The 18,324-nt window shown below is 53.2% G+C and overlaps 7 protein-coding genes across 7 annotated transcripts; 4 read left to right on the top strand and 3 right to left on the bottom strand.

The window, feature by feature from the left end:
* Positions 1 to 812: 812 nt before the first annotated feature.
* On the bottom strand, positions 813 to 2,834 carry QC761_308650 (uncharacterized protein; the record flags this gene model as incomplete). Its single annotated transcript, XM_062878010.1, has 2 exons — positions 1,374 to 2,834; positions 813 to 1,252 (listed from the first exon to the last, which is right to left on the bottom strand). The coding sequence occupies exons 1-2, from the start codon at positions 1,429 to 1,431 to the stop codon at positions 813 to 815; spliced, it is 498 nt and encodes a 165-aa protein (XP_062733837.1). The 5' UTR covers positions 1,432 to 2,834.
* On the top strand, positions 2,447 to 6,971 carry ATE1 (Arginyl-tRNA--protein transferase 1). The gene is made up of 5 exons (XM_062878009.1): positions 2,447 to 2,918; positions 2,974 to 3,404; positions 3,537 to 4,615; positions 5,068 to 5,133; positions 5,234 to 6,971. Exons 3-5 carry the CDS (start codon positions 4,540 to 4,542, stop codon positions 6,529 to 6,531), a joined length of 1,440 nt encoding a protein of 479 aa, XP_062733836.1. The 5' UTR covers positions 2,447 to 2,918; positions 2,974 to 3,404; positions 3,537 to 4,539; the 3' UTR covers positions 6,532 to 6,971.
* Positions 6,972 to 7,423: 452 nt separating this feature from the next.
* Positions 7,424 to 8,587, bottom strand: QC761_308630 (uncharacterized protein; the record flags this gene model as incomplete). The annotated part of the gene is made up of 1 exon (XM_062878008.1): positions 7,424 to 8,587. The coding sequence occupies one exon, from the start codon at positions 8,585 to 8,587 to the stop codon at positions 7,424 to 7,426; it is 1,164 nt and encodes a 387-aa protein (XP_062733835.1).
* A 1,074-nt stretch (positions 8,588 to 9,661) lies between these two features.
* On the top strand, positions 9,662 to 12,730 carry QC761_308620 (uncharacterized protein; the record flags this gene model as incomplete). Its single annotated transcript, XM_062878007.1, has 1 exon — positions 9,662 to 12,730. One exon carries the CDS (start codon positions 9,662 to 9,664, stop codon positions 12,728 to 12,730), a length of 3,069 nt encoding a protein of 1,022 aa, XP_062733834.1.
* A 1,046-nt stretch (positions 12,731 to 13,776) lies between these two features.
* RRP42 (Exosome complex component rrp42) lies at positions 13,777 to 15,453 on the top strand. Its single transcript, XM_062878006.1, has 2 exons — positions 13,777 to 14,528; positions 14,612 to 15,453. The coding sequence occupies exons 1-2, from the start codon at positions 14,052 to 14,054 to the stop codon at positions 15,263 to 15,265; spliced, it is 1,131 nt and encodes a 376-aa protein (XP_062733833.1). The 5' UTR covers positions 13,777 to 14,051; the 3' UTR covers positions 15,266 to 15,453.
* Positions 15,280 to 16,587, bottom strand: QC761_308600 (uncharacterized protein). The gene is made up of 2 exons (XM_062878005.1): positions 15,935 to 16,587; positions 15,280 to 15,870 (listed from the first exon to the last, which is right to left on the bottom strand). The coding sequence occupies exons 1-2, from the start codon at positions 16,301 to 16,303 to the stop codon at positions 15,421 to 15,423; spliced, it is 819 nt and encodes a 272-aa protein (XP_062733832.1). The 5' UTR covers positions 16,304 to 16,587; the 3' UTR covers positions 15,280 to 15,420.
* On the top strand, positions 16,586 to 18,207 carry CYC1 (iso-1-cytochrome c). The gene is made up of 4 exons (XM_062878004.1): positions 16,586 to 16,998; positions 17,410 to 17,600; positions 17,658 to 17,752; positions 17,816 to 18,207. The coding sequence occupies exons 1-4, from the start codon at positions 16,983 to 16,985 to the stop codon at positions 17,838 to 17,840; spliced, it is 327 nt and encodes a 108-aa protein (XP_062733831.1). The 5' UTR covers positions 16,586 to 16,982; the 3' UTR covers positions 17,841 to 18,207.
* Positions 18,208 to 18,324: the final 117 nt, after the last annotated feature.

Here is an 18,324-nt window from a genome sequence, read left to right as displayed (position 1 = left end):
TAGACTGGCACTTTCCCTTTTGCACTTGATTGCTGTGTGCCAAGGAAGGAACGTCAGGTCAGGTCCATACCAAATTCTCTTTGGGAAAGAGCACTGGTCAAAGTGCTGTCTGGCACTGGTGACAGTCCAGAGGTGATTTCTAGGTGATATGCTAGATGCAAAATAGACAATACCCGCCAAAGAAAGAGACGAGGATACATGTATTGCCCCGTCTCGTCATTTTGTGTAAAACCACGTCTTCCCCACGGTCTCCTCTAAAATATGTAGGGGTCAGAAATGCAACCATCATCCCCAGAATATCAAAATGCCAACCCATTGTTCCTGGTTTTTGTATCCCATATGTCCAAATGATTTTTACCAAGCAAAACTCGCAAGATGAAATGAAAGAGAACATCGGCCACCCAAAACACCAATTTTCGTCTGACATGAGGAAATACGAAACTCCGAGGCCCCCCAAAACAAATCGCGCACGCAGATCTATCAGGACCACTCCGAGATGCATAACCCCCCCAGAGCCATATGCAAAACCAGCCGGAGCTAGGTTCGCATGATAAGACCTAGAGAAGAAACAAATAGCCTTTCACAAAAGGACACGGAAGAACACCAAGATGGAAAAGACAAAAGAGAGAAGGCGAAACATCTGCCATATCAGATGATTTCCCAGAAGAAGCAACACCGGCTTGATCGATCCTGAACTAGAAATAGCCCCAGTCCATTTATCTCCCAAGTTCCCGCTTTGCGCTTTGTTTTGCGACTGGGCACGTCAAGGGTCGACAATTTTGTCGTCCTTGTGATACGGCCAAGCATCGCGACTACCTCCTCATGGTGGAACGCTGCAAGGCGGTTTGCAGCTCGGGGCGGTCCTTGAGTTGCTCAAAGGCTTCGGCAAACGTGAACCACCTGCGCTCCCGCTTCTCCTTCTCGGGCCACTCAATCTCCTCGCTGTTGACCGTTGCCTCATAAAATCGGTAAAGGGCCGCCTCCTTCTGCTTGGATTTGCCGGATGAGCTGTTCTTCTTGCGGGGACTGGTCTCTTCGATGTCGCCCAAATCATAGTCGATCGTCACCAGGATCCCAGCCTCCTCCCAAGCCTCGCGGGCAGCCGCCTCTGTGCACTCCTCGTCCAGCTCCCAGCCACCCTTGGGGAGGACCCAACCCTTGCGCCGAGTAGACTGAATCATGAGCACATAGCTCTTGTCGGCTGACAGAGGGACCACTCCAGCCACCAGACGCTCGCCTTTATTGTTGTACCCTGTGAGGCAAGAAAGTCAGTTTGACCCGTCCGTTTGGAGGTCTTCCAAAAACACAAGCCCACATAAGCAGTGGGAACCTTGAAACAAGCATTTCCCAACGACTTGGCCGAAGCGACTTACTCTGCTTAACACGCCCGGTACGCGACTCCATGGGACGATTGCTCCCGCTGGCGGCCATTGTGACTACTGCTGTGAAACCGCGGGTTTTGATTGTTGAGGGGTGCAGATAAGTACTCGATGCGAGCGCAAGTCGGCAAATGACGTGGGTGATCGGAGTATGTTATGATAGGGGTGAGTGGATGTCTTTCCGAGCGCAGTGATGGGGCTGTGGGATGCAGTGAATGCAGCCTCTTTGCTTAAAGATTGTTGGCAGGCATGGTCGGAGAAGAAGTAGTTGCTTGGGTGTGGGCAGAAGTCAGAGATGGTGGTGTTCTGGCCAAGGTTTGTGACAGACGGTGATGGCTTAAATATGTCCGTCTCAGTGAACGCTGAGAGGCCTGTGGGTCGAGTGGTGAATGGCCTGGAATGAATGGGCTGGTGAAGCTCAATTCACGTCTGGAGAGAGCAAGCACCAAGTGAATATGGTCCCCTGTCAAAGCTCGCCTTGCGAGCAGGAGCAAGGCAAGTGAATGAGAGAGTGGGAGGTTTGATGAGCGAGAGAGGTGCGGCGCAGTTCTCGGTCCTGGTCCACGGGCAGTTCTGGTCCCTCCGCTACTCTTGTGTTACGAACAGGTGTTCTGCTGCAGCAAGAGAAGCTCGGTGGCGCTCTGGGAGGCGGAAGAGAGTGTGAAGCTCTACCACGAAGACGAAAAGCTTCGGGAGAGCAGTCGGAGGTTGTGGTTCGTGGCCGACAAGGGGGCGTTGGAGTTGCGCGACGTTGGCGTCGGAGAAGAACTTTTTGGCTTTTGGCACTTTACGCGAACGCGCTCGGCGGCCGGCAACGGAGTCCAGCTGGCCCTTTGAAAGGCGGTCGCCCACACAACAACGACAGCTGAAGGAATCAGGTCGATAGGCCTGGACCACACCCGCAGGTCAGGGCACTCGAAAGAGGGGGGGGGGAACGAAAATAAAATAAAAATACGGTTGTTCCTACGTGGATGAGCGAGCACCTGCAGGGTAATGTTGCCAGCCAAAGCACAAGCAATCTCAGACTCTCAATCAGGGAGGTAGTTCTGGACTCTTGCTGGTGGGCACACCGTTTGTGCCCCCAGATCAAAAAGAAGGAGGGGCAGCTTTTGCAGCGGGATAGAGTTGGCTTTTATGCTTTACGGCGTACATCATTCGTACAGGTACATGGCTATGGCCCCATGGGGGAGAACAGAAAAAGTCTCTTTGGGTTGGGACAAGCCGAGCCATCGAGAGGTCCCCTGCAACCTCTACTTCTTTGGCCCTCATGTGGTGTGTGTGCTGCCGTGGCATGGGGGCAGTTCACATAGCACTCAAGCCTCCATCTCTCTTCTGCTTCCTCAGGGTTCCGGGTTCCCCACACCTCATGGCGGCGAGGGGCATCGCGGAGCTCGGCGTGATGAAAAAGCCATGGGGAAGAGGTAGAGCACAATGAGGGAGAAAGGAAGCTCCAACAAGAAGAGCAACTAAGATTTTGCCAGTTTTGGCCGAGTACCTATGTAGCAATGAAAAAGCTCCCGGTCGCGTGGGGTAGAGGTAGTAGGTACTTGTCCACCTCCCGCTTACAGATGCCACCACCTCACTCTACCTCCAGGTATCTGGCGACTGTCAACACTGGCATGGCACCTCTGTTCGGGACTCCCTAGCTGTCACTGGGCGGTCAGACAGGGGGTTTGACGCCACGGTTCCGCTTCCCAGTGTTCGGGTTTGGTTCCCCGGTATATTTTTCTCAAGACTTCCGTGCCGAAAGAAGAGAGAATTGGAGGGTACTTCACGAGGAACAAAGACGGGCTATGGAACCTCTCTTGTGTGGGGGTTTCCATCTCTGTTGCAACGCTTCCAACACAAGAAACCGATACCTGGGACATGAATTCACCGAGCCAGGCTTGGTTCTGTCTGGTTCATCGTGGCTTAACTGCCACTGCCGACGGAACACCGTCTGTGGTCCACATATACTTCGTACTCTCCATGCCAACGTCACCTGAGATGCCGAGTGTCGAAGACTAGTGGATGGGAGCCGAGCGGGTGAGTCAAATCCTGCAAATTTCATTGTTTCCAGGCGGTGAAACAGTGTTTGAAGAGTGTAGTTCAGCCTCTGTTGAAGAAAGCCATCACTGTTACCCTGGATGTTGAGCTGACTACTAAGGTAGCAAGCAGCACGGACCATATCGGAGACAAGCTTTTGTGTTATCCGTGGTGACGACAGATCGATCAGCCCGCTCCCCACATCTCCCATCTTTCTGGTGTCGTGAGCTGTCACGAGCCTCTATTGCTCGTACGGGACGATGGTCTTGAACAAAATAGAGAGCAACAATATCCATCTACCGATCATCTGTAGTCTTCTCGAATTACACCCACTTTCCTATCCCGTGGCAAACCCCCTGGATCAGCCAGCAATGAGCACTGCATATTTGACTGGTGCGGGGCAGCAGTTCGCACAGTTGGAGTGGGGGTCACACCATCGCGCATCTCAGTCCCGCCGTTCACCAACAGGCTTCTGCTTCTGCCTCTCTCTTTCCCAGCCTCACAACACCTCACCAGCAGCTCCAAACAATTTTCCGGGTTGTGGGCAGCCTATCACAGTCAGATGTACACATGACAACTCTTGGCCTCCAACCTCCTTTCCCATCCATTATCATTTCCTGCTCCCACCCATCCCCAAACGCGACATTTGACCGTCACACTGTGGGGTCCTCCTTGACGGCCCCTCTGCGTTCGGGTTCTCAGCACCGCCGCCGTACGACACACTAGCAGTCCATCTAGCTGGGTCTTTTCCTGGAGACAGTGCTCGGGTATTTTGGTGTCTCTCAACCGCTGCCGAACACCTTCAACCAAGACCCGTCCGCTCGAGGCTTCCAATCCCCTCTTGGCCCTAAGCCATCACCCCGTCACCACAGACCTGATTGGATCCGGCTTGATCAACCAGCCCTCGATATCGACGGAAACTGGACATACCACGGCGGATCTGGCACCTTGCCGCCTTTCCTGACGAGATATCTCGTTCCGTCAAGTTCCGTCCACCACACAACCTTCTTCCACAGGCACCCGACCCTTAGCCCCTGCCCGACTCCGGCGTGTGGGTAGTAGGTAGTACGGCCCGGCCCCACGCTGTCTTGACCAGCTGTTCGTGTCAACTGCGGTAACAGGGCAAGGCAACAGAATGGCAGGGACTAGGCCATACCTGCAGACCCCTGACGATGCTGCAGCAGCACCACTGTCATACATCTATCCAATCGGTGAGTTGCTTTTTCCTCAGCTTCCAATGCTCCTCATCCAACCATCTGGGCCATGTGCATCAACTGGGCACTACCGTTGGCTATCTCGCCTTGCCCACGCGATCTCCTCCCGCATTCTGTACAAGGCGGGTGGGTCGTATGTCATGTTCAACCATCAACAGTCTCAACATTGTGTTTCTTGTCACTTGTCAGCCTCTCTGTTCTGTTGGGGTTATCCCACACACCCGCCTGCAGTATACACGGTCTCCTTCGTTTCCTTATGTCAGAGATACAAGCGCACTCGTGGCGAGATTACGTCGAGATCACTGTTTGGTTGCTCTCCCACATTGACCTCGGTCAGGGCAAGCCCATATACTTGGCACACCTTCCCTGCCTTTGCCTCTTGGTGTTCTTTTCTTAGGCTTTGATACCTTGAAGGTACCAGTGATGTTGCTGACCACCGAATATTGTAGGGTACAGTAACTCTTCCGAGTGTGGATATTGTCATGCCAGTTCAAATGGTCAGCCAGACAAACAACGTAATACCCCTTTTATATTGGACCCCTTTTTGCCCTGTATGCTTTCGATTTTCGACATTTGGTCCTAGCTGGCAGCATCTAACAGTGGTACTCTCTGTAGGATGGTCATATTATGCGGTCTCAAGGTCTTTAGAGCCCGCTTTTTATCAAAAGCTGGTGAATAGGTTTTGGCGTCGGTCGGGGACGTTGCTCTACCGACCAAACCAGAAGAATTCATGTTGTCCGCATTACACCCTCCGCCTAGACTCGGCCGAGTATAAGCCTACCAAGGACCAACGACAGGCTCTCAACCGCTTCAACCGCCACATCCTCGGAGATACCTATGCGGGAGACGCGGCGCGGCTGTACCCACGGTCACGCGAGCAAGCGAGGAAGGAAAAAAATGATTTTGACCTAGTCAGCAAGGTTCATGAGTCTGAAGCCAAGTATCTCAAAGGACCCCCACCGGCGCCATCCCACGAGTTCTCGGTCACGCTAGAGCCCGATGCATTTACCGACGAAAAGTACAAGGTATTCGAGAACTACCAGCGCATCGTGCATCGTGAACCACCACTCAAGATATCTCGCGTGGGATTTAGAAGGTTCTTATGCGACTCTCCTTTGACCCGTGGCGCCATAGTGGGGGCGGACGGGACTGAACGCAAGTTGGGCAGTTACCATCAATGCTATCGGATCGACGGCGAGCTTGTCGCCGTGGGTGTTTTGGATCTCTTACCTAACGCCGTCAGTGCGGTGTACTTCATGTACCATGAGTCGATCCATTTTCTCAACCCAGGAAAACTCGGGGCGATGAGAGAGATTGCTTTAGCTCGTGAAGCAGGCTATCGGTGGTGGTATCCCGGCTACTATGTCCACACCTGCGCCAAAATGAGATACAAGATTGACTATCGACCTCAATATGTTCTTGATCCGGAGACTCTGCAATGGGATCCACTGGACGAGGAGATGTTGGCGCTGTATGACAAGCACCATTATGTTTCTTTGTCGAGGGAGAGAAGGCGGCAACAGCAGTTAATGAAGGGTGACGGTGTTCTTGATGAAGAAGAGGCCAACAACAACGACGAGGACGGGGGGACCCAACAGGAAAATGACGCCCTAAACGTCAAACCCTCCGAGGACGAAGACGACGAAGAGGAAGGTTTCCTCCTCACAAGCGATATGCCCGGTATCCCATCACTGGCTGAAATGGAAGAGGTAGACATGGGTGGTCTCCTACTCAAGTCCGACCAACATGACCGGTTCATCGAGGCATCCGAGCTGGTCATCTGGGACTCGGAGAAGATTAGCCAACACGGGAGGCTCAAGTCAAGGATAGCAGAGCTGGTGGCGGCGATTGGGCCGGACCTCATGGGGGAAATTTGCATTGATTTCCGAAAGAAAGCTAATAGACTGAGCTAGAATCCTGGCTGGGTTTATGCTGCGTGGAAAAAATGGAGGGTGCTTTGGGATCTGCCAATTTAGCTGAATCCTGTATATCTGCCTCCTCCAAGACCTAGGCCCAAGCGAAAAAAAAATTGTGGGATGATGGGTGCCCAAGTGGAGGGCCTGATGAGGATGAGGAGGGAGAGTCTGATGGGGGTTATGCGGGAAAGTAGTCCCTGTTTCAGGAAGAACCCGCAGGTGCCTGCGGATTTTTTTTGATTTTTTCTTCTGGTAGCGATGGATGATAGCGTTGAGAATAGGGATTGTGTAAAATTGGCAGCGGATATGTTACAGGAGGTTTCACTCGCTCTTGTAAGTCGACTTTGGGGGGAGGGAGGTCTACATATACATAAAGTCAGGTAGATATAGACTTGAAGATCTTTCCACGAGACTCGAGCGTGGGCACGTGACACATATTCACTGAGCGGGAAGTGTACCCGATTGCGTTGTGGGCAATACTAGCGAAATGCACCCTGAGCAGTGAAGGCGGTTGGAAAGATCATGGCGGCTTGAGAAGGTTGAAATTGCATGTTGGTTAAAGACTCTAGCACTACGGGAATGGGGATCTAAGATGACTTGACATGTAGCACTGGTATCAACGCCTTGCTAATTCCACACTTTTGCAGTGTCTGGGTTGATGGAAACTCTTTTGTTATTTATCATTCCACAACTCATATCTTGGTTCCTCTGGTTCAATTCATCACGGAGTTCCGAATCATTTGCCACCTTTGACAGCCTTCTTATACACTTGACCACGACCCTAGTCCGATACTGCCAACATAGCATTTATGACCCGCCCGCCATGCTAAAAGAGAACTTGGCACAGCTATCATAACAACTCTTTCCAACAAAAACAAAGACCTCCTTCTCATATTCCCCCCCTCAACTTCTGCAACTGACTAATAAGCCCATACCCACCATACCCTCCGCCCCCAGCAGCAGCAGCATTACCGCCACCTCCTTGCCCTGCCGCTGCTGCTCCCTTATTATCGCCCTCTTTATTCTCCCCCTCCTCCTGTTGCTGTTGTAACCTCCCATTACTCTCCCCCCTCCTATGCCCCTGCCCAGTCACCTCCCTCAGAAGCCGTTCATGCCTCTCCCCCACAAGCCTAGCCAACCCCTCCACAAATTTCTGTCGTCCCCTCTCCTCCGCGGTCCCCTTCCAAACCTGACACAGATCCTTCAGCTCCTCCACCCTTTTCGCTGCGTCCTCAACCCCCTTGATAGGATCCTCCTTATTATCTAGCAAATCCAGAATCTCTTGCTTCAGTTCCTTCAGGACTTGCTGCCCCTTCTCCTCGGTAGAAAGCGCGCCCGTGTCAGGGGCAGATACCGACAAAAAAGAGGAAGAAACAGAGGTTTCCGACGGGGGAAAAACAAAGGCCATGGCAGAGCCAAAGGTTGCCTGCGTTTCTGCCAGGCGGGAGCGGACGAGGGAGAGGGTGCGGAGTTGGGAGATGTATTCCGGGTCCGGGATGGGGGGGTTTTCCAAGGGAGGAGGAGGGGGAGGGGGGAGGGAGGATAAAGCGCGGGATCTGCTGGTGGTGGTGGTGGGGGCAGGGTTGGATTCTGAAGATGATGGGTGGAGGATGGATTTTATGCCTCCTCCGGGGATGAACTTTGAAATTGGCGAGTCGAGGGTTTCGGTGAGGGTTTCGGTTAGGGAGATTGTCTCGCCTCGGAGGACTTCAACCTCGTAGGCTAGGCGGGAGCCGGAGCGGATTATTTCGTCGGTTAGTTGGGTTAGGATGGTGGTTAGGCGGGTTGTGTGGGCGGACAGTTGGGAGAGGGAGGACTGGGTGGTAATGGAGAGGTCGGAGAGGGGGAGGGAGTTGGGGAGGGTGTTGTTTAGGTAGGTCGCTGGGTCGAAGGTGGGGGAGAGGAAGTCGGCCAGGAAAGGATCGGCGACGTGGTCGGATAGGGGTTGGGCGGGTTGGCGGGCTTGGTTTCTGGCGTGGATGGCGATGTCACGAGTTCGGGAGGCTGCGCTGCTTTGGCGGCGGCGGATGGTGGTTTTGGAGTCCCAGGCCATGATGACTTTGATTTGGTGAGGGGGGCTTGTGAGATTGGTGTTGGTGAGTGAGGCTCTGGGAGGTGAGATGTGAGTGAGATAAGTGAGATGAGTGAGATGAGATGACAGTGATACCCTTGCATGAGGTTGGATGTGGTCACTGTGCTGCCAAGACTTTGACGGGTTGACAGCTGTGCGGCAGGTGGCGGCTCGAACTCCACAGTGTGCCTCCTACAAAGGAAGTCGACTTATACCTGAGGCTTGGCCTTGGACGTGAACATGTGTTCCAGGTTCTGATAGAGTTATTCAGATGGCTTTTGTGATGCAAGCCTATCAGCGCCTCGATGGGGCATTGACCATGTGTCTCAGGCCTCAAAGCTTCATCTTGTCAGTGGTGGACTTTTGAGCCTTTGGGGCTGACGCCATACAATGTGACAACTAAAAGAAGAGACGAGAGAGAAATCATGATCGTGATAGAACTGAATGTATAAAAGAATCATCTTGTTGTGATTCACAGCTGTTTGGGTCCCTACTACAAGCAAGGCTGAGAGTGTTGCTGCTATGTTGTTTGTCAAGCCTCGCAGTGGCTGGGAGGTTGGAATTCTGCCCCGCGGTTGCTGCCTTGAGTGCAGCCAGCGCAGTGCTCTCCTTCAAACCAACTTAACTGTCTTGACGCTTCTCTCCTCACCTCGCCAAACTCTGAACAGGTGAATTGACCTTTCACAGGGAACAGCCTCTGCGGCATTGAATTTTCTTTCTTCCTTCGTCCGATGTAGTGAATCTAATCGTTTCACGACTACACTGCGCGCTCGCCATTTTATCCTTCCTAGCAACTCCCCACTGGCCCTGGTATCATCATCGTTCACTTTCACCTCTTGAGGCAGCAAGTAGTCTGGTACCATATCTTCCCACACCACTTCTCCAGCAAATCAGCAAAGGACAACACTTCGTCCCGCCAACCCAACCAGTCCGATTTCATCATCTCCCGCTGGCTGGCGTGACACTCCAAAAACATTAGCCAGGCCCGCACACCATCCTCACTAACTACCAGACGACGAAACTTGCGATATCATTACCTCAGAAAACAGAAGCACCATGACACTGAAGCGGTTCAAGGCCGACGTGGTCACCGCCCGACAGAAGATCACTGGCGGTGGCCTCGCTGGAGTTCTAGACCTCAAAGATGGCATTTCTGATGGCGAGATCGTCTTGTCACTCCAACACCCCGAGCTTGGCCGAAAAGTACGGCTTCATTTGTTGGCGCAGGATACCGGCGACTACCCTGACAACAACTCATTCATGATGTATACCGAGGATGACCCGCCAGCTCCCATCGAAAAGTTGATCAAGAGAACTGCCGACTATCTCATAGGTCTAACCATCTACGAGGTAGCTTCAGAGATCTCCAAACAGATGAGTTTGACAGGAAGTGTGTCGGAGGATCAAGACGAGGGAGACATGAGCGACGATGAGTTTGGCTTCCAATCCGAGGCCGACGACGATTACGATGACGAACTCTTCGGGCTAAAAGAGGGGTCAGGTCGACCCAAAAATGCAACGGTCAAGGAGCTGATTGCACTATCCCCGGCGGACAAGCTGTTGCTTTCACGCCTGAAGCGCGACTTGCGCCAAGTACACAATGCCGGCTTCAAAATTGGGCTTGTCTCTAGCTTCGCCCAGACATCCATCTATGGCATCGTTTCGATCTCGGTGCGAGTTGAGAGCCTGGGGCTGTCGGAGGAGGTTTTGGAGGCGTGGAACCTGGAGGCTAGCGAATACATTGTGCTTTTGCTGCGTTTTGATGGCTACAGCCCGCTCGAGACTGTCATCGAGAAGGCAGTGTCCTCAATCCAGGTCAGCTTTCGAATTCGCAAGTGCAAAAAGTACAAGCCATCGGAGCAGGAAGCAAGGAACGCATTTATTACTGTCACGAATCCTGGCGTGAGACCAGAAGATGACGAGGAAAGGGAAACTGCTCAGGCTTCGGACACCGAAGCACTTCAGAAGTTTTTCATTTCCAACTCGTTGGATCAGTTCTTGAACGAGAGCTTTATTTCGATAGTGAAGACCAGAGAGAGAACGGGCTACGACTGGGACCAGGCAAATCGCCACTACCAGAACTGCGTAACCCAACCGGACGATCCAGTCCCGACCGATGAATCCGTGCCTGATGCCAGGCCGGAACGCCATCCACTGCTGGGGGATCACTTGAAAGATGCCCATGGAGGCGAGAGAAGCTTTCCTTTGGTGGCGATGCAGTTTGCTATGCGCTACATCATCAGGTGCACCGAATACTGTCTGAGATGTCATCAGAAAATCGAAGCTGAGTTCGAGGCACTCCAACCATATGTCTGCGACAACCCTCTTTGCTTGTTTCAGTACATGTCAATGGGATTTGGCCCCAGCATCGAGCCCATGATCCTCAACGAGCCGTATGTGGTTGATCTCCTCGTCAGCCTTTGCTACGCCGCGGTTTCAGACCCTTCTGGTCATCGGAATGTGCTACAACCGTTCGGCATCAGCTCTGCAGCCCAGGTAACCGGCGTCGGCTCTACAGCCCAGGTAATCGGCGTCGGCTCTGCAGCACAACCGTCCAGCGTCGGCTATGGGGCGATACGCAACCTCCCGGTTGGCCTGCGATTTAAAGTACCAAATCTACTAAATGTGACAGGCTGCAAGTGGAGGGGGATCCTGAATGGTGATAGGCTGGTTCTCTGTGAGAACATGGACGACATCCGACAACTGGCTGGGTACAAATGGATCGCTTGGGTTACCACCAACAATATGATTCAACACGGACGAGTAGAGGAGGTTCACCTTCCAAGCAGCACCGCCGTACTTTCGATTAGGCCGGGGCATTCATATACTGCTCTTCCCGTCGATCAACGGGGGCTTCTCCAGGCGCCAGTTGGCATTGCTGGCGCGCCCGTGAGAGTGTTTCCCTACGACACCGACTTCGATGATCTGCCTGATGCCGATAAAGGCCACGCCATGAGACAAATTCTCGAGAACCTCCCTTCCATTCTTCAGATGGAGGCATGGTTGACAAGTCATCCGCGATGTTTATTCAAGGACATGGACGGAATATCACCTGCCGCAGCTTCCATTTTGCAGTGGATCGTCTCATCCAACAGATCTTGCATCTATCAAGTTGATCGCCGCCGATATCGAGCATCACCCGAAAATTCAGAACAACCAGCAGGAAAGGGACGAGATCGACAGCACCAGCGCATCTTGGGAATGGACTCATGGGTTCAGTTCCGGTTTGCCCAAGGGTCGCCCGAGAAAGAACGTCAGTTCTCTCGCGCACTCCAACAAATTGCTAGCAGGAAAGATTTCAAGGGTCATCCTACCATTCTGGCGTGGCATGGGAGCAATCTTGCTAATTGGCACAGCATCTTGCGAACAGGCCTAGATTTCAAGGTTGTCGCGTGCGGCCGTGCCTATGGCAACGGGGTCTATTTCAGTCCAGATTTCAACACGAGTATCTACTATGCACAAAGTGGCATGACATGGCCCAACTCTGATCTCCAGATCACGCAGTGCATGAGTCTGAACGAGATCATCAATGTGCCCGAGGAGTTTGTCTCGGCCGCCCCACACTATGTTGTGAGTCAGTTGGACTGGCAACAGTGTCGCTACCTGTTTGTGAAACCGAGACCTGAGTTGTGCTCAACGCAGGTTTCAACTCAGGCTTCAACTCAGGCTTCAACACAGGCTTCAACTCCGGCTCCAGTTACTCCACATGGTAGCTATACCCTGGCGCGGAACAAATCCAACGTTGCAGCCAAACCCAACGTTGGAGCATCCACACCTCCCAGCACCCACGGCAAGGGTGCGGTGCCTATGCGCACACAGCAAAAGGGACGTGAGGTAAAGGGTGAAAATTCTGCCGTCCTCAAGATCCCTCTGTCTGCCATCCCTTTGAGAACAATTCAGGTAGCGGGGACGGATGCAACCACCTCAACTTTGCTGGCCAAGCGAGTGCGTGACAGCCCTGAACTTAGCGAGGACGAAGATGCCGTAGACGTAGCTCTCTTGGTTAGCGACACAGAGACGAATGGACCAGCCGCTCAACGCCGTAAGAAAATGAGCACGGCGCAGGGGGATCGCGCGAAGCTTGGACTTACACCGTCAGTAAATATCACGCCCTTGTGGACGTAACGGCTTGCTAACTTTACATTACAGACCCGCCCATGACATGGCGATGACTGACTTTGTCCCCGGCACACTCGATTTCTCGGCACTTCCTAATCTACCGCCCCCGTTGAGTGGAAATGGGTCTGCGATCAAGGCACTGAGTCGTGAGCTCAAAAGCCTTCAAGTTTTACAGACCAGGACACCATTGCACGAACTGGGATGGTACATTGACTTTGACAGAATCGAGAATCTCTTCCAGTGGATCGTCGAGCTTCACTCTTTTGAGCCCTCCACGCCGCTTGCCAGGGACATGAAAAAAGCAGACGTCAAGTCACTCGTCTTTGAGATTCGCTTTCCAAAGTCGTTCCCGTTTGACCCGCCGTTTGTACGGGCCATTCGCCCGAGATTTCTGGGCTTTCAGCAGGGAGGCGGTGGTCATATGACGGTGGGCGGGGCGATGTGCATGGAACTACTGACTTCGACGGGATGGAGTCCTGTGAGCAGCATGGAGAGTGTGTTGATGCAGATTCGGATGGCCTTGTTGAGTGAGGATCCACGTCCGGCACGTTTGGCTCCTGTTGTCAAGGGGCAACGGCACCAAGACTATGCTGTTGGGGAGGCGATTGAGGCGTACAGACGGGCTGCGGGCGCGCACGACTGGAAGATTCCCGAGGATTTCTTTGAGACGGCGAATGGTGTTCAGTGATGGGGAGGGGTTGTTTAAGGATATGGGTAAAAGCTGGGTGTATAGGACACCTTTGGCAGGAGAGTTCGAACCCACCCTTCAGCGGAATTAATTCAGCGGATAATAGTATTATTAGTGTGTTTTTGGAGTCTTCTCGAGATGTTAGCTGAGTAAACAGAACAGTTTTCTTGAGAGGTAAAAATAGGCAAATAAAAAGATTGCACATGTACATCTGAGAGGTTCATCAGTGAGAAAGTAAACAAAGAAACTGGTTGTTAAGAGTGACGAGAAAGGGGCTAGACGCCATGGTGTGGGGTTAGTGATGGAGACCCACAGCTGAGGCAGAGCTACCCCCCTGTCAATCTGGGTGATTCAGCTTTTGGAGCTTTCTCCAGCCTCACCCCACACCAGCAGCCTCGCCAATCCAGCGACTTTTTTTTTGGAGCAGCAAGCAGGGGGGAAAAAAGTGCCCCGCCTAGCAACTGTCTCTCCGAAACTTTTGATTTGCGACAGCCTTGCCGCGACACGACAACTCCTCCCAGGGCGATTTGCGGTTACCGTAACTTTTTTTTCCCACAGTCAATCCCAACTGGGGCCTGATCGCGCGCCCTGATTTAGACACCTACCACCACCAGGGAAAAGAAAAAGAAGAAGAAAAAGATGGCCTCCTCCACAAACGTCCACCTCTCCCCCGCCGAGCTCTCCTACCTCCACACCTCCCTCAGTCTCAACCCCCCCATCCGCCCCGACGGCCGCTCGCCGACTCAGTACCGGCCTTTGTCCGCCGAGACGGGGATCCTGCCTGGGACGAACGGCTCGGCTCGGATCTGCTTCGCGGACGGGACAGAGGCGATCGTGGGGGTGAAGGCAGAAGTGGAAAAGACGAGGCGGAGGTGGGATGACGATACTATCTTTGGGGAGAATCAAAACCAGGAAGAAGGAGAAGAACGAGATGAGGGGGAGGAGCAGGGGAGTAGTGATTGGGTTGAGCTCACGGTTGAGATTCCGGGGTACAGGGACGATGATAGTGGGACGGTGTTTTTGGGGCAGATGCTTTGTGAGGCACTGCTTGCTGATGGGGGGTTTGTGAGGCGGTTGAGGATTAATAGACGGTTTCATTGGAAGGTTTATCTTGATGTGAGTTTTGTTTGTTTGTTTGTTTGAGAAAGAGAGAGAGAGAGAGAGAGAGAGAGAGTGATGGTGTTAACTTTGGGGTGTAGATTTTGTTGATCAGCCCGCCGCTTTCGTATCCGCTTCCATTGCTGTCATTAACAACCCACCTCGCCCTTCTGGCCACCCGCCTCCCTAAACTCAAGTCAGAAGGGGATGAAGACCCGTTTTTTGACGACGACTGGGCTGCGGCGCCGTATCTGTACGCACGAAACCCGACCACGAAAAGAGTTACCGAACGCCCGCCTGTGACGTTGCTGGTGATGGCGGTGGGGGGGAATGTCATTTTTGATCCGAGCAAGGAGGAGCTGGCAGTGGCGGATGTGGTGCTGGCTGTTTCGGTTGGGGATGACGCTTCGTCGCGAGAGGGTAGGATGGATGTGGATGGGAGGAGCAACAACTCGGGCAGGAATCTGAAGCTGTTGTCTATCAGGACGGTGGACCCGCCTTCGAGACTGACGCCGCCGGGGGTGGCCAACGCGGCGAATAGCGCTTATGGGCATGCGCAGGTTGTGAGTACGGGTGCGAACCAGAAGATGCCCGAGGCGAGGCAGACGGAGAGCGAGGCTGTGGAGGGTGTTTGGAAGCCGCCTAGGGGTGGTGCCAAGGCTGTTGTGATGGGGGCGTTGGTGCAAAAGGTGCTGGTTAGAGGTGGGGTGGCGGATGAGGTGCTGGATGCTTTGGAGGGGGTTGACACTTCTTGAGACAGGGGGGAATTGTCAAGGGAGGATTCTGAGTGTCAAGAAAGAAAGGGGTATAGATTTATTTACGCCTTTCGGCCGTTGTGGACGTTGTTTGTACATAATTTTACATTTTGCGTTCACATTTCATGTGGCAGACTCTATGAGAAGGAGGAATATCAAAAGATACCCAGCCACTTCTTCTTCAGCTCACCCACCATCTCCTTTTGCTGCTCGTCCGTCAATCGCTTTGGTTCCGGAGCGATAGGCGAGGCATCGTCCACCACCGTTGTCCCTTGCTGCTCCTTCTTCTCATCACCCTCTGTGCCAAACACCTGGTCTGGGTCAATGGTGGCCTTCTTGAGTCCAAACATGCCGTACTCCTCTGGCAAGCCGTGCGCTCTCCTATACGCTGTCCTTTTGGCGACGTCCTCGACGAGTCTTCTTCTCTTTTCTTGGATGCGGGCAGTGTTGTGAGCTTCGTTGAGGCGGATGACTTCAACGAGGGCGCGGGTGGACGAGATGGGGTGCCAGAAGAAGTCGGACATAGGAGGGAGCATGTCGCCGAAGGGAGTGTTGTGCTTGTAGTTTAGGGTGAAGGTCCATATGCTGAGGGCTGTAAGGGTGCCCTGTTCACATTTGTTAGAGATACAACCTGGGTCAAGGGGTGGCGAATCTTGGAGGGCGACAAACAAGGGTGACGGTGATGTGAACCCATTTTTGGGAAAAGAACCAATGCGCCCAGGTGCCCTCGGGGGGAGGGGTCATGGGGTAGTCCTTTTTGGCTTGGGCTTTTAGTTCAGATTCGGAGAGGTCACCGCCGTAGTGGCGGGGGCCGTCGCCGAGGGTTGAGCGGCGGGAGCCGGGGAGACGGGAGCCATGTGATGGGGGGACGAAGCGTTCGGGCTTTTCGAGGACGAGGGGTTTGCCGTCTTTGGATTGGGATGTGGAGGAGAAGCGGACGAGGACGACGGGGGAGGTGATGTTCGCGGGGGAGAGGCGTCTCCAGATTAGGCCTCGTTGGGGGAGGAGAAAGCGGGGGATTGTTGCTGTTGAGGCCATGTTTCTTGGTGGTCTTTTGACTGGGTGTGTATCGAGTATATGTGAGGCTATCTTGAAGCCCAAAAAACAGTCCAATGGCGTGGTGTCGTTGGGTGCGGCTCAATCGGCGATGCATCGAGGGGAAACGGTGCAGCAAAAAAACTTGCGTCAGTGCTTGCCTGGAGGAGCTGCTCTGGTTGGCCAATTCCCCCATGTGGCTTAGCGTTTTGGAAGCTCGTTCGTTTTTCCGTTTTTTCGCTGCTAGCGCATCGTGTGCACTAGGACCAGGATGGCCGCGTTGAAGCCACAGGAAGCTCGGACGACAGGCTGCGATGCCGGGCACTTCCGACATTGCCCGCGCTGAATGACTAAAGATGCGGTCATGATTGGCTGTGGTCCGTCGTCAGCCCCACATTCTCCAGCCCCAGTGTGGCTCCTTTGACTGATGATGTAGGCTTGGCGGAGGTCATTGAGTGACGAAAAGAGCCTTGTTCGTGGCCGGTTGCTCAAAAAATTCCGGCACGCAGCGGCAAAGAGAGGCGTTGAGCCAACTTTTTTTTTTACTAACGGCTCATCCTGTTTTTCTTCTCCCTCTTTCTTCCTCGTCTACCTTTTGCGCCTTTGACTCCTGTTCACCAACTTAATTGTCTAATAACCACCACACCTACCTACCTCACATCAACCCCATAAATCTATCAAAATGCCTGTCGGAGCCGGTAGGTCCTGCCCCTCAGCTACACACTGCCCGCCATGTTTCCGGCCTCGTGAATTCTGCTCGGTTCGTTCTTTGCGAGGGACGCCTGAACTCTTCGTCACCAAGCCATTGGCACCCATGACGTGGCCAGCAGCCGTCTGAAGACATTCTACATATGACCTCCATCCGACCTCGCCGACATACTGCCAGTACCTGAATGTTGCTACTGCCTACGGTCCTGTCCTCACCGCTCCTGCTTATGCGGTATTTTCCCTGGGCGCATCTTGAGCTGCGCACTGGGGAGAAGGGCCGTAGTAGTCAGAGCCGCCGCACACTAGAACGAACACGTCGAGAATCACGCAGACGCCGGAAACACCACCACCACCATGATCTGAACAGCAAATGACTGACTCGCGGTTTTCCTCCCGGATAGGTGATTCCAAGAAGGGTGCCAACCTCTTCAAGACCCGTTGCGCTCAGTGCCACACCCTTGAGGCTGGCGGCGGCAACAAGATCGGTCCTGCGCTCCACGGTCTTTTCGGACGCAAGTCTGGTACCGTTGAGGGCTACGCCTACACCGATGCCAACAAGCAGAAGGGTGTTGTCTGGGAAGACCAGACCCTCGTATGTTTTCCGTGAACTGTACAACGAGATCCAGACTCGCAACTAACACTTGCTCAGTTCGACTACCTCGAGAACCCCAAGAAGTACATCCCCGGCACCAAGATGGCTTTCGGTGGTCTCAAGAAGGACAAGGACAGAAATGACCTCATCACGTATGTGCTCTTCGGTTACGGTACCCTTGCGCCCAGAATGGCACTAACACTGTTTCCCTCTAGTTTCCTCAAGGAGTCTACCGCTTAAGTAATAGATCTAGAGACTTACTTTTCGGCGTAAAAGTTTGCTTTTTTTCTATTTTCCTTGGCTGGGTTGTAATAATAGAGAGCGAAAGAGACACCAGGGGGAGTTCTTTGCTCTTAGATTTTTTTCTTGCATTAGATCAAGGGTTCGGGCGGCGTTGATGATGAGCAACTACGTCCTTTTCAAACCACAACTCCCTACACCACCTCTGGACGGATCCGACGAGGACACACGTTGGGTTCTTTCCGATATACCTCTCTGTACCATAGCACACAGTAGTAGATCTGCTTTACTACACCTAGATGATCGATGATGACGATGGGGTTGCCTGACTGCGGCAACCGGACCTGAATGAAATGATTCCCCTCTGCTTTTCAATATTCTTGGCTGCAATTCTGCGTGTGATGAGACTTGTACATGTTGGGTGGTCGGTTCTGCTGTGAGGGAGTTTGTTATCTTGGAAAGGTGATCTTTGCTCGTCATTGAC

This window comes from Podospora bellae-mahoneyi, chromosome 3, assembly GCF_035222275.1.
Source record: "Podospora bellae-mahoneyi strain CBS 112042 chromosome 3, whole genome shotgun sequence".
NCBI classification, from domain to species: Eukaryota; Fungi; Ascomycota; class Sordariomycetes; order Sordariales; family Podosporaceae; genus Podospora; species Podospora bellae-mahoneyi.
Note: the sequence above shows the minus strand (reverse complement) of the source record. Positions and strands in the feature narration are given on the sequence as shown.